General features: G+C 41.8%; 2 protein-coding genes across 3 annotated transcripts in view; one reads left to right on the top strand and one right to left on the bottom strand.

The window, feature by feature from the left end:
* TP53BP2 (tumor protein p53 binding protein 2) overlaps window positions 1–7,151 on the top strand; it is a 28,587-nt gene extending 21,436 nt beyond the window's left edge. The window contains exons 12-14 of the mRNA XM_054399315.1: window positions 22–188; window positions 3,335–3,534; window positions 5,860–7,151. Coding sequence (XP_054255290.1) covers window positions 22–188; window positions 3,335–3,534; window positions 5,860–5,901 — 409 coding nt within the window. The 3' untranslated portion in view covers window positions 5,902–7,151. The remainder of the gene's footprint in view (window positions 1–21; window positions 189–3,334; window positions 3,535–5,859) is intronic.
* A 40-nt stretch (window positions 7,152–7,191) lies between these two features.
* The window catches only part of CAPN2 (calpain 2), a 34,279-nt gene continuing 29,185 nt past the window's right edge, over window positions 7,192–12,285 (bottom strand). For both annotated transcript variants that reach the window (XM_054394993.1, XM_054395002.1), the window contains 5 exons: window positions 10,830–10,898; window positions 10,176–10,254; window positions 8,888–9,004; window positions 8,452–8,510; window positions 7,192–7,831 (listed from right to left, as the gene is read on the bottom strand). In XM_054394993.1, coding sequence (XP_054250968.1) covers window positions 7,808–7,831; window positions 8,452–8,510; window positions 8,888–9,004; window positions 10,176–10,254; window positions 10,830–10,898 — 348 coding nt within the window. In that variant the 3' untranslated portion in view covers window positions 7,192–7,807. The remainder of the gene's footprint in view (window positions 7,832–8,451; window positions 8,511–8,887; window positions 9,005–10,175; window positions 10,255–10,829; window positions 10,899–12,285) is intronic.

Here is a 12,285-nt window from a genome sequence, read left to right as displayed (position 1 = left end):
CTTTTTCTGCTTGCCTTACAGGACCCCATTACACTGTGCAGCATCCTGCAACAACGTGCAGGTGTGTAAGTTCCTGGTGGAGTCAGGTGCAGCCGTGTTTGCCATGACCTACAGTGACATGCAGACAGCTGCAGACAAGTGTGAGGAAATGGAGGAAGGCTACACACAGTGCTCCCAGTTCCTATATGGTAGGTGGTGACAGCTGAGTTCTGGAGGGTGCCAGGGACTCACCTGGCACTTTTGGGTATGTTTTTGGATGAGAAGGGGTAGTAAGCTGTCTGCTTATTTAGGTTGTGTGACCATGCCTCATGTGTGCCATGACTTCTTTCTTCTGGAAAGAGAGGTTTTATCCAACTTCTTACCACAAAGTAATGTCCATTAAGACTAACCTTACAGTGTTGAACCTATAAAAAAATAAATCTGAGTAACAAAATGTTCCCTTGCAGTAAAAGCCTTAGAATGAGTTAAAAGTGTGCACTGACAAATGCTTTGTTCTGAGGTGAGTCTTACCCTGTAAGTGCTTTTCCATATGAGCACTAAAGGGGTCTGGATATCTCAGTAGGCAGTTAATATATGTTACCTGGTGCCTTCAAGTGAGGAATATTTCCTAAGTTGCACTTTAGAGCCAAGAAAGGCACTGAAGTTTCTGCCTTAATGAAGGTTAGTAAGCATTGAATTTGGCTTCATCTTTCTGGCCTTTTTCTTCTCTTGCATGGAAAAAGTGATACCCTATTATTATAGCTAGCCTTGCTGTTTGAATAAAATCTGCCTTTTAATGGAGAGGTTGAATCCACCTAGAGTGTGGTGAATATCAATGAGGTTTTTAATTACTCTGTGTTTTATATACAATGAGGTTTTAAATTACTTCTCTGTATGTTTTGTATGTAGTTCTTGTCCTCTAGGCACCTACCAGCTGGAGTGGTGTCATCTATCCACAAGAGGTTAGAGTAACAGTGATGTAATACAGTGCAAAGGGCTCTCAGACAACTTCTCTCTTTCTGTGGAACAAGTGAAATCTGTGTTTCTGTAAGCTGCTTAGACAGTATATTTCCAAACAATCTGTCCATCCTTGCTTACTCTTATCTCCTGGTGCCAAAACAGCCTTCTCTATGAAGGGTGGGAGCCTATTTAAATCAAATCAAAATCTGTGGGCTAAGCCAAATGCTGTTTAGTTTTGATCCAGACTCCAATGGTGGTCATCAACAGCAAATGCCCAAGGAAGAGTGTTGGGCAAGAATTATTTTTAATCTAGCCCTATGTTTCTTACTGGTCTCATCTCTGATATGAGCTAAGAGGTAGTACAGAATCATAGAATTGTTTTGGCTGGAAAAGACTTCCAAGATTGAGTCTGGCCATCAGCAGAAGACCACCCTGGCCATAAAACCATCTTAGTGTTGAATGGGTCTCGAGACATTTCTTACAGGAATTTTGCCAGTTCTTGATTTAAGATAAACAGTCCACAAGTTCCCATGAGAGGAAGATCCTTGGCTTTATATTCAGCGTGAAGAAACACATTCCTTTTGTTTATGGGGCTTTTTGGACTCACTATCTGGTGATCTCACTTTTTATGCCTTTTTTTTAATTGGGTTTGGGAAGTTGTTTTGGGCTGTATGTTTTCAGTAAGTCCTGAGAGGACTATGAGCCTTTGGGCTTATTGTCAGCTTTTCCAAATGGAAACCATTGAAACTAAGGTATCTATTGATACATTGGCTGTTTGACTATCAGGGTTCCATATTGGTCTGTTAGGAATTGATCCTATTGCTAAGACTGTTTCTGACTGCCTGCAGTGACAGTAAGAAGTGCATCCCCTGGCTAAATCTGGGTTTTGCTAGAAAAGAAGTCTGGGGATGTGTGTCTGTGTTACCTCCAGAACAGGTACCACACTAAAACCTGGCCTTCTAAACTCCTCTGTGAGGTGAGAAACCTGGGTGTAAATCATTGATTTACCTGTTCCCTCTTTGTTGTAAGTGATGCACAATTCTGAACATCATCAAGTACAAAGGAGTTGTTGAACTAAACCCTAGCACTGATGCAATGACAGGCCTGGTGCTGCTTAATTAGGTCATTTTTCATTTTCTGAGATTTAATGGTTGTGCTGTCTCTTAAGAGCATGTTTGTCCTGCTACCCTGGTGTGACTGGTAATACATTTTTAGAAGACCAGATCAATTGTGTGTCTTCTTCACCTGCTTTGATGTTCAGAGCTTAGTCTTACCTTCCACATGGGTGCAGAGCACAGCTTTTGCCCAGCTTTTAATTAAACCAAATGCAAAGCAAAGGAAGAGTTTCTCAGAGCAGAACTAAGCATGTAGTGGAAGTAATGTTACACGATGAGCTGGTGTACAGAAATAAAGAACTTGTTGGAGCAGATGCTTCCCTCAGCAGAGGTAGGTAAGAATCCTATACAATAGGTTGTAACAGGTAAGAAACGGAAATTGGAATGACAAGTTTTACGATGCACTGTGTGACATACTCTGCTCCTGGCACTAAACCCAGTAGGATTTGGTATTTAAATAGGGAATAATTACCTAAGTTTGATAGTTAAGATGCCTTCTCTCATTTGCTGCTAAGAAGCTGAGGAATGTATCCAGAAAGAATAGTATTTCTTCTTTGGCTACAGCTGTGAAATGTACAGGTACTAAACACCACCTGCAAAGGCATGTGCATGCACTCCAAAACACCTTCGTCCAGAAGCACTTTAAACAGAACTGTGTTTCTGAAGCCAGGGTTTGAAAAAAATAATTAAAATAGTTGCAGAAATTAAGAACTGCTCAGATAAAAGTCAAGGTGAGTTAACCAAAAGCAGCTGGTGAGTCACAGACAAATCTTTCAGGTGCAGGTATGAGATGCAGCTTGATTTAAAGTTCTGAAAACCAGCGACACAGGTGGCAAATGACACCTCAAAGCATCAAAATGACAGTGGTGGTCAGCATAAGCAGGTATTGCTATCTCCCTTTGACAGAGGGAGATTACTGATGAGCTGGGAGCACAAACAAGAGTTTCATCACTTGGTGGGAACACTAGCACAATGATAGAACCTCTTACCAAGCAGTGCTTCTCCCTGTGTTTACCTCAGGTCTTTTCTGAACAGGTGCCAGGAAAGAATCTGTCTGCTGAATGCAAGAGCTAACCTCACAATGCCACCTGTTCCACACGTTCAGTAGGCTGATCACAAGAAGATGCTAAGTGTGATAGGAAGTGAGGTTGATTTGTTTTGGTTGATTGTTTTTCTTTTTTTCTTGCTCTCCAGTAAGAATACAGCAGCTTGTCCAGTTGTTGTCTTTTTGTTTTTTTAACAACTTTCTATTGAGCTGCTTTGTGGTTTTAATGTTGCAGGAGTCCAGGAGAAAATGGGCATAATGAACAAAGGAGTGATTTATGGACTCTGGGATTATGAAGCTCAGAATGATGATGAGCTCTCCATGAAAGAGGGAGACTGCATGACAATCCTACGGCGGGAAGATGAAGAGGAAATCGAGTGGTGGTGGGCACGGCTGAATGACAAGGAAGGCTACGTTCCCCGCAACCTGCTAGGGGTAAGTCCTTGAGCTTTCCAGAGACAAAAAAAGCCTCACCCCACTAGATGCAGTACACACAGCATTATTCTACTCCATCTAGGCTAGGTGCAGTTTCAGAAGTCAAGAGGAAGGAGTTGACACTCCATTTATTCATTTGGGGAGCTGAATACCTTGGCAGAATGAGTTAACACTCTGTGTTGCTGCCTTACACAGATTGTTAATGGCTGCATAAGAGAACAACCTGTCACCACCTTGCTGTACATAACAGGTTCTAGTACTAACTTTTTCTCACCATCAGGGAGAAAAAGCCTTTATCTTAACGTGGTAAGATGTGAATAAGGTTTTTCTGAGCATGTGAACAGAACTGGGTTTTTCCCCTCCTTTAGAATGAGATACAGTGGCACAAAGGGCCTTAAGAACTGGACCTCTTATGAAGAATGAGTCATGAGTCCTTCCCTGTCTGGATGCATGCAGTGCACCTTGTGATCTGAGGTGGCTTCACAGAGCAAAATTCTGGGTTTTTTTGTTTGGTGGTTTTTTTTTTTTTAGTCTTGAAAAAGAGATTGTATTGCCAAATAGAGGCAGATCTTTGCTTTCTCCTATGCTGTTTAAGTAGTATTTAACCATATGCCAATAGCCTTAAATGAATGAGACACTAGAAATGTCTCATTCATTCTCACTTTAAATGGTGAGATTGTCCAGGGAGGTTGTGGATGTCCTCTCCCTGGAGGTGTTCAAGGCCAGGTTGGATGGAGCTTGAACAATCTAGTCTAGTAGAAAGTGTCACTGCCTGCTGTGGCAGGGGGGTTGGAACTAGATGATCTTTAAGGTTCCTTCCAACCCAAACCATTCTATGAGTCTATGAATGTCTTTTCCTTTCCTTATCACCTTCTGTGCTACCTGCTTTGTGAAAAACTGTGTACTAACAATAGATACTTCAATGGTGTCCTCATATTTCTCCTCATGGATGAGTTGCTAGAAAGCTACAGCTGATGGACATGCATGCATGTATAAAAATCTCTTTTAAGGTTTGGTTTTTGGTTTTGTGTTTTTGTGGTTTTTTTTTTTTTCCCTCTACATACCCAGTTGCTGCTGCTGGAGATAAGAGGTTCTGGTAATAATACTAATTGCTGTGAATTTTAGCAGATCGGTGTTTGATGCTGAACTTCCTTCCTCCTGCAGTTAATCCTTACTCTCAAACTGGTTAGATTTTGTAGAGTAATTCTGTCTAATGCAAAATCAGTTTTCATTTCTGTATCACTTTCAGGTCAGGCCTGCCCACAGTGTACTGTAACATTCCCTCAAACATAGTACTTCTGCTCAGGTTTTTCTGCTCTCCAGCTGCAAACATTTTGAAATTGAGAGCAGCTCTGCAGAATGAAGTCTTTTCCCTCCCTGCCCTAGGGTGAACTGTACATGTGGTACTTGTTCATAAGCCTGTGCACTCAGCCTGAGCACAGGTGTATAAGAACATGAGGAGCATCTGTGCTTCTGCAATAAAAACCACAAGGCAAAGCACAGCTTAGACTGGGGATCTCAGCTCATCCTTCTAAGCACACCATCTGAACAGAACCTTTGGGGAAAGTGACCCAAGCCCAGTATTAACTGTTACACTTTTGTGTCTCTTCAATTTTTCCAGTACTGCTCCCAAAGTGTTCCGTGGTTATTCTCAAAAGCAATTACTGATGGAATATAGCAGCTGAAATCTAGGCTAAGACGTTCAGCACAGAGGAAGACTTTTGGTAGTTGAATATATTCTTATTAAGTTGTATTTTTATCACAGCTGCTTTATTCTTTTGCAGTATGGGGCACTGAATAAAAGCAAGGTTGAAATTATCTGTGTCAGTACTCAACTCTTCTTAGTAGAAGCTTCCTAAGCTGTCTGAGCTCTGAAACTGAATGCAAATAAGATAGGTAAAGGCTAAAAGGCATTGAAAGAGAGAGAATGCAAAAGGAACCTTAATCCCTCTCTACTTCCATTTACAAAACAAAAATCCCATAGTTCATTGAAGACAAAAGTCTTGTGACTTACAAAGCCACCTGCTTTTCCTAGCCCACCCATCTGGGTAGAGCTAAAGGTGCTGAATTATGTACTGTACATTTCTTTTGTACTGATCTGGTTTTAAGCACTTTTTAAGCTTGCCTAAGACTGCTAAACGTAGTTGTTAGTGCTCTGGGCGGTTTTTAGAACCGTGGTTTTGCTACTAGAGATTACTTTAGGGCTGTAGGACCAGAGAGAGGTTTTTTTTTTATAATAAAAAGAAAAAAGAAAGGAAAAAAAAGGGTTGTGTTTTTTTTGTTTAAACACTAACATTTTAAATTTCCTTTCTATTTTACCCTCAGCTGTATCCAAGGATTAAGCCTAGACAAAGAAGCTTGGCGTGAAACAGTACAGAAGCCAGATTCTTGAAGTACTAATCACGGATGACTTACAAAAAATTCATTTTGTGTTGGTTCCAATATCATGAGACTTATTTCAATGACAATGTAATTTGAAAGCTATGAAGAATGTGCTTTGAAAACAAATGAAGGATTGATGCATTAGCCAATGGATGAGGGCATTCTCCAAGAAGAAACAACGCTTGCAAGCAAATAAAATTCTGCTGCCGTTGCTCTGAGCAAGCCACTGTGTTCAAGAGCTCATGCTGATTGCTTCAAGCATTGCAGAAAAGAATCTCACATTTTTTTCTGCATTAAATACAAAGGCCTTTTCAATTTACCTCTGAAGGATTGATCATGAAAACAGACAACTTAGCTTTATCCAAATTTATCCTCCAAGGCTTTTTCCAGATGGGAGAAATTTAAAGTACGTGCATGGCACCCAACTGCATCTTGCTGGCAGCAGAATGTTTGTTGAAGAAGCTGAACCGAAGTGCATCTGAAGAGTGACAAGCAAGTGACCAATCCCTTTAGCAATAACTCTTACAAATGCTGTAGCATCTTAGGAATTCCATGTATTCAAAATGTGCTGTAACAATGTAGTTTTAGATCCCTCTTTTTACAAAGAGCCTCTCATCTATTTATTGTATTTTGTACTTGGAAAACTAAGTGTAGAAACTTCCTGTAGTCCTTGACAACTTACTTAATTTTTACTTGATTGCGATACCATTAAACTTTTGTCCCCTCTCAAGGTTTAACCTAGGGTATGTTGCTGTCAAGTTTTTACCGGACTACCTGAATGTTACCAGCAAGACGTGATGCTGCTCCACATTGCAGAATCACAGACTGATAGGGGTTGGAAGGCACCTCAGGGGATCATCTAATCCAACCTTGCTGCTAAAGCAGGTTTGCCTAGAGCAGGTTCCACAAGAAATTTAGGTTGGATATTAGAAGAAACTTCTTCACTGACAGTGTTCTCAAACACTCAAACAGGTTCCCCAGGGAGGTGGTTGAATCCTCATCCCTGGAGGCATTTAAAAGACAGGGATGTGATGCTGAAGGACGTGGTTTATAGCACCAGCCTTGACAGAGCTTGATAATGGTTGGACTCCGTGATCTTAAAGGTCTTTTCCAACCAAAATTATTCCGATTCTATGATCCTCTGTGCCTGCAAAAGCTCTATGATGATCTATCATTAAGAAAAAAATGTGCTTATTTGCTTAGTCTCACAAATCTATTTCTACAGCTTTTTTATATGTTACTGTATTTCAAAGGAAAATAAATAAGATACAGGAAATGAAGATTCTACCTGAGAGCACAAGCTTTCTCTTGGAAGGGTCTGGTTGCCAACAGCCTCCTGCTGTAGGCAAAAATATGGTCAGGAGGGAAAGGCTTGTCTTTCAGATTGGTCAAACATAAAAGCGCTACTCCAACTCTTCAGCAAGTATTCAACCAGCATAATGCTGGGGCTTGACAGAAGGTAACAAAGGACCCATGCCCTACCTGAACACCTGTATGCAGGGATGTGCAATAGCTTCCCTCTTGTAGTTTCAGATGTGCAGGATGGAATGGAGCTGTTATTCAAAAAGCACTTAAACCAGTGTTGAGCTTTCTTCCAGAAGTCATGTAAAACACCTTAAACACAAAGATATTAGCAAAAGCAGGATTTCCAAAAGTGGCAGTGCTGGGTAGCAAATTAGCTGTTGTACAGAGTATAGATAGAGGAATAGATAAAGACTGTCTGATGCATAAAAATGAGGCTGTAGATTCTTCTTCGGTTGAAGTAAAACACCTTTTCCTTCCTAGACTCACATGCAAAGTTTGCCATGCAGAAGTTAAGGCACATTCCTGTTGGGCTGTTACTTGTATGCTTGCTTGATTCTCTTCCTCTTGTTCTCTTGAGGTCAATGGCTCAAATAACAGTAAAGCACAGCCACTACAATGAGAGAGAAGAACATAGACCAAGGATCAGTTCAGTACAAATACCTGTGGCAAGTATGCACATTCCCATTTCTATAGCAGGAGGAAGAAAGCCTATTGTTACAGAAGGAATTTTAGGATCCTTCCTGAACAATGTAAATTTATCTCACTGAAGTCAGAAGGCACACATTCCTCCTTCTATAGGTCCATAAATAAGTTATAGTCAGGTAATAAGCAAGTTGAACTTGGGTAGGAGAAAAGTTCTCTCTTTAGTCCATTCTACAGGGTGCAAAAAAGCAGCAGGTGTGGTCAATACTGAGTCATGCTTGCACCTACATTTTTCCCTGTAGACAGAAAAGGCACTGAAGAAGCCCTCAGCCACAAGTACTGCCAGTAAAAGAAGTGGCATCAGGTTTGAGTAACTTGGAGTGTTATTAGAGAGTACAATGGGCTATAGCCACATTTTTAAAAAGGGAAACCATTGCTTATAAATTTTCATGCTAGATAAATTCAGCATTTATTTAATATGCTACATATAACCAGCCCAGGTCAGTCAGAATAGAGACAGTCTCTACTGTTAACTTCTCTTCCTCCTGCAAAAAGGTGACAGCAAATGTTTCACAGCAATGAACTTACATTAATGAGGTTCAGTTCTATCCTTCCAGTTTTCTCAGTATCCAGTTTTTTAAACATTTCTGTAGTAAGGGAGAGATGACAGACAGGGATCAGTATAGGAACTAACAGAAAAGCCTTCCTCTTCATTATGCTTCAGGATCAAAAGGAATTTAGTCTCAGATTCTTAAATCTCTGGCAAGTCACAAAATACTTCAAAGCAGAAAGGGCCACTCTGAAATCATTGCCTGCTGGTGTGTAAAACAAGACTGAACATTTTTCATGGTTCAGTCTGTAATCTTAACACTGTTTGTCAATTTCTGAGTGTTTAGACTGACTTCGTTTTTTAAAATCAACATTTTAATTGCTTGCATAGAAAACTGTCTGGCTAACTCATTTACTGAAAGGGGTCTCAAAGGCTGGACAAAACAAGAGTCTGTTTAGCTCAGCCTGTACTCACTGAACAAAGTTTCCAGCCGAATCAAACACCGGACAAAATTGTCGAAGTCAATGATGAGGTCTTCGTCAGCAAAACGAGCCACAATGATTTGATGTAACTGGCAGTTCAATTTGAAACCTAAAAATACAAAGGCAAGGATTTTAAAAATAAAGAAAAACACAGGGCAAAAACACAGGGCAAAAACACAGGGCAAAAACACAGGGCAAAAACACAGGGCAAAAACACAGGGCAAAAACACAGGGCAAAAACACAGGGCAAAAACACAGGGCAAAAACACAGGGCAAAAACACAGGGCAAAAACACAGGGCAAAAACACAGGGCAAAAACACAGGGCAAAAACACAGGGCAAAAACACAGGGCAAAAACACAGGGCAAAAACACAGGGCAAAAACACAGGGCAAAAACACAGGGCAAAAACACAGGGCAAAAACACAGGGCAAAAACACAGGGCAAAAACACAGGGCAAAAACACAGGGCAAAAACACAGGGCAAAAACACAGGGCAAAAACACAGGGCAAAAACACAGGGCAAAAACACAGGGCAAAAACACAGGGCAAAAACACAGGGCAAAAACGATGGCCCCAGAAGATCAGTAAATTAATCTAGGATTGTATGGCTCTGGGATATGCCTCTCATCACTGTACCTCAAGATTTGTTTTCCAGTGGTTGCAGCAGCAAACTGACTCTTAACGATCTTGTAAGCATCACCCTTTGGTCAAACCCTTTCCATTCCCTGGGTGGCAGTACCCCAGTCATACCAGCTTATGCCAAACCCACACATACCCAGAGAGACTGATTGAAGGACAACAGCATGCTCTTAAGAGACCAGGTTGTGGCAGTTATCTGTGCTTCTCCAAAAGCTGGTCAATAAAGACAACGGCTGCAAACCTGACACTCCTTTGAGATGCTTCTAGTGTGCCAAGACCCTGCTACCCAAAGACTGCTCAGCCTAGCCTCTGAGCATCTGGATTAAACTGAGGCCTTTCAGGTCCAGGAACACAGGATTTTTTTTTCTTATGAGCAATATACAGGAGGTTAGTGAGCATCTGTCAACCCAGCTTGAAGCTGATACTATCCTAAAAAGAGACAGACCAATACAAATTGGTCAGGCATTGGAACAGGCTGCCCAGAGAAGTGGTGGAGTTACTGTCCCTGGAGATGTCCAAGAAATGAATGGACTTGGCAGCTCAGGACATGGTTTAATGGCCATAGTGTTAGGTTGACAGCTGGACTTGATGATCTTTGAGGTCTTTTCCAACCAAACCAATTCTCTGACTCTTTGAAATACCTGCTGTTTCCAGTGCTCTCCTCATCTCATACGAATTCATGGTGCCAGATCGATCCACATCAATTTCCCTGTAAATTTTCTGCAGAACACAAAACCTGAAGTCAGAACTTGTCAGTAATTGAGAGCATGTTTTGGCTTTCATCAGAGGCCAAATATTTTAAAATGCAGCCTGCACATTACTTAGGAGTTGGCCTGAAGGACCACTTATCTCCCAATTCATCTAAAAGCTGCTTTAGGATGTTGTTTTAACGGAGCAGCCAGGATTGGTGAAGGTTCCGGAGAATTCCTTGACTGCTCCTGCAGAATGTCACTACTGCTGCCGAAGTGGCAAGGCTGACACCAAACTGGCACTGTTAAATGGGGAGAGTAAATATAGTTGTGATGCTGTGATTTGGACATGAGTTAAAAAAGAAAGCCCACCAAGATTTAGGCAGGAAGGGAGGCAGCCTCTCCTTCAGCCCTCCACTGAGATGCCTGAAGTTCAAGCAGTCATACTCCTGGACTCCTAATTAAGACTTAGACAAAACCTGGGGGACCAAGGACACAAATGCACTGTGAGCTGAAGTGGCAGTCCCTGTTTTGGAAGCGTGATGGTTCCCATTCTATGAGGAAAATCAGTCTACAACCACCTCCACTTCTGAATACAGCTCTTACCTGGTATTTCTGAATCTTTGTCCAGAGGGTGTGGAACTCCTTCAGTCCCAGTTTACCGCTGCCATCATTCTTCTCCGAGTTAAGGGAATCTCTTTGGAAGGAAACAAAAGGACTTTCCCCTCCCTGTGCTAGGTTTACTTACATTGGGTGAGATTTGATACTTCAAAAAAGAAAAATTAGAATTAAGGAAAGGATGCAAGTCCTTTCTGAAGGACTGATCCTGTTGAATACAGAATTCTTGTCCAAGAGGTCTTTCTAAATAAGGTGGCAACCTCCTGTACCCAGTATAGGTTAGGGATTGACCTGTTAGAGAGCAGTTTAAGAGAGCAACCTGGAAATCCTGGTGGATAGAAGGATGACCATGGTCCAGCAGTGTGCCCTTGTGGCCAAGAAGGCCAACACCATCCTGGGGTGTACCAGAAAGGCTGTGGTTAGCAAGGCGAGAGAGATTCTCCTACCCCTCTACTCTGCCCTGGTGAGGCCACATCTGGAATATTGTGTTCAGTTCTGGGCCCCTCATTCAAGAAGGAAGGGAACTTCTTGAAAGAGTCCAGTAGAGAGCCACAAAGATGCTGAAGGGAGTGGAACATCTCCCCTATGAGGAAAGGCTGAGGGAGCTGGGGCCCTTTAGCTTGGAGAAGAGGAGACTAAGAGGTGACCTCATTCATGTTTATAAATATATGAAGGGTGAGTATCAGGAGGAAGGAGCCAGGCTCTTCTCAGTGATGGGGCTGTGGGTGAAAACTGGAACACAGGAGGTTCCATGTAAACATAAGGAAAAACTTTTTCTCTGTGAGGGTGCCAGAGCACTGGCACAGGCTGCCCAGAGAGGTGGTGGAGTCTCCTTCTCTGGAGACATTCAAAACCCACCTGGATGCATTCCTGTGTGACCTACTCTAGGTGATCCTGCTCTGGCAGGGGGGGTTGGACTAGATGGTTTGAGGTCCCTTCCAACCCCTAACATTCTATGATTCTGTGACTGACTCATTTTAACTGTGGCCAGTTCACAAGCTCTTGCTGCTCCTCCTTTGGCAGCTCTCTCTCTCTCTCTTTTCAATACAGGTATAAAACAGCCAAGCTGACGTCATTTTGTTCCATGTAGCTGATTCAACACCTGCAGTTACAGAAGCAGAAGTCCTAAATCTGGATTATAAACAGGAAAAGCCACAGCCAAGCCTGCTATTTGGAGAATTTCAGTTCTTGCACAGACAGCTAACAAAAGAATCTGGTCATGGCATGGCTCCTGCTAAGGGGTTCCTACAGACTGCTATATTTTATACCAAATTATAGGAAAACATCCTTTTATTTCTGTCTTTTCCTCTTTTTCTTAGTATGCAATTCAACTCCCACTGCACAGAGAAATTGAACACAACTATTCTTAGACTTAATCCTACATCCTAAACCTTTATTCTTAGGAGTAAAAGCTCCTAAAATCCAGTGCACTCTGCTTTCTGTT

Source organism: Indicator indicator, chromosome 2 (genome assembly GCF_027791375.1).
Source record: "Indicator indicator isolate 239-I01 chromosome 2, UM_Iind_1.1, whole genome shotgun sequence".
NCBI classification, from domain to species: domain Eukaryota; kingdom Metazoa; phylum Chordata; class Aves; order Piciformes; family Indicatoridae; genus Indicator; species Indicator indicator.
This window is presented reverse-complemented; position numbering and strand designations above follow the sequence as displayed.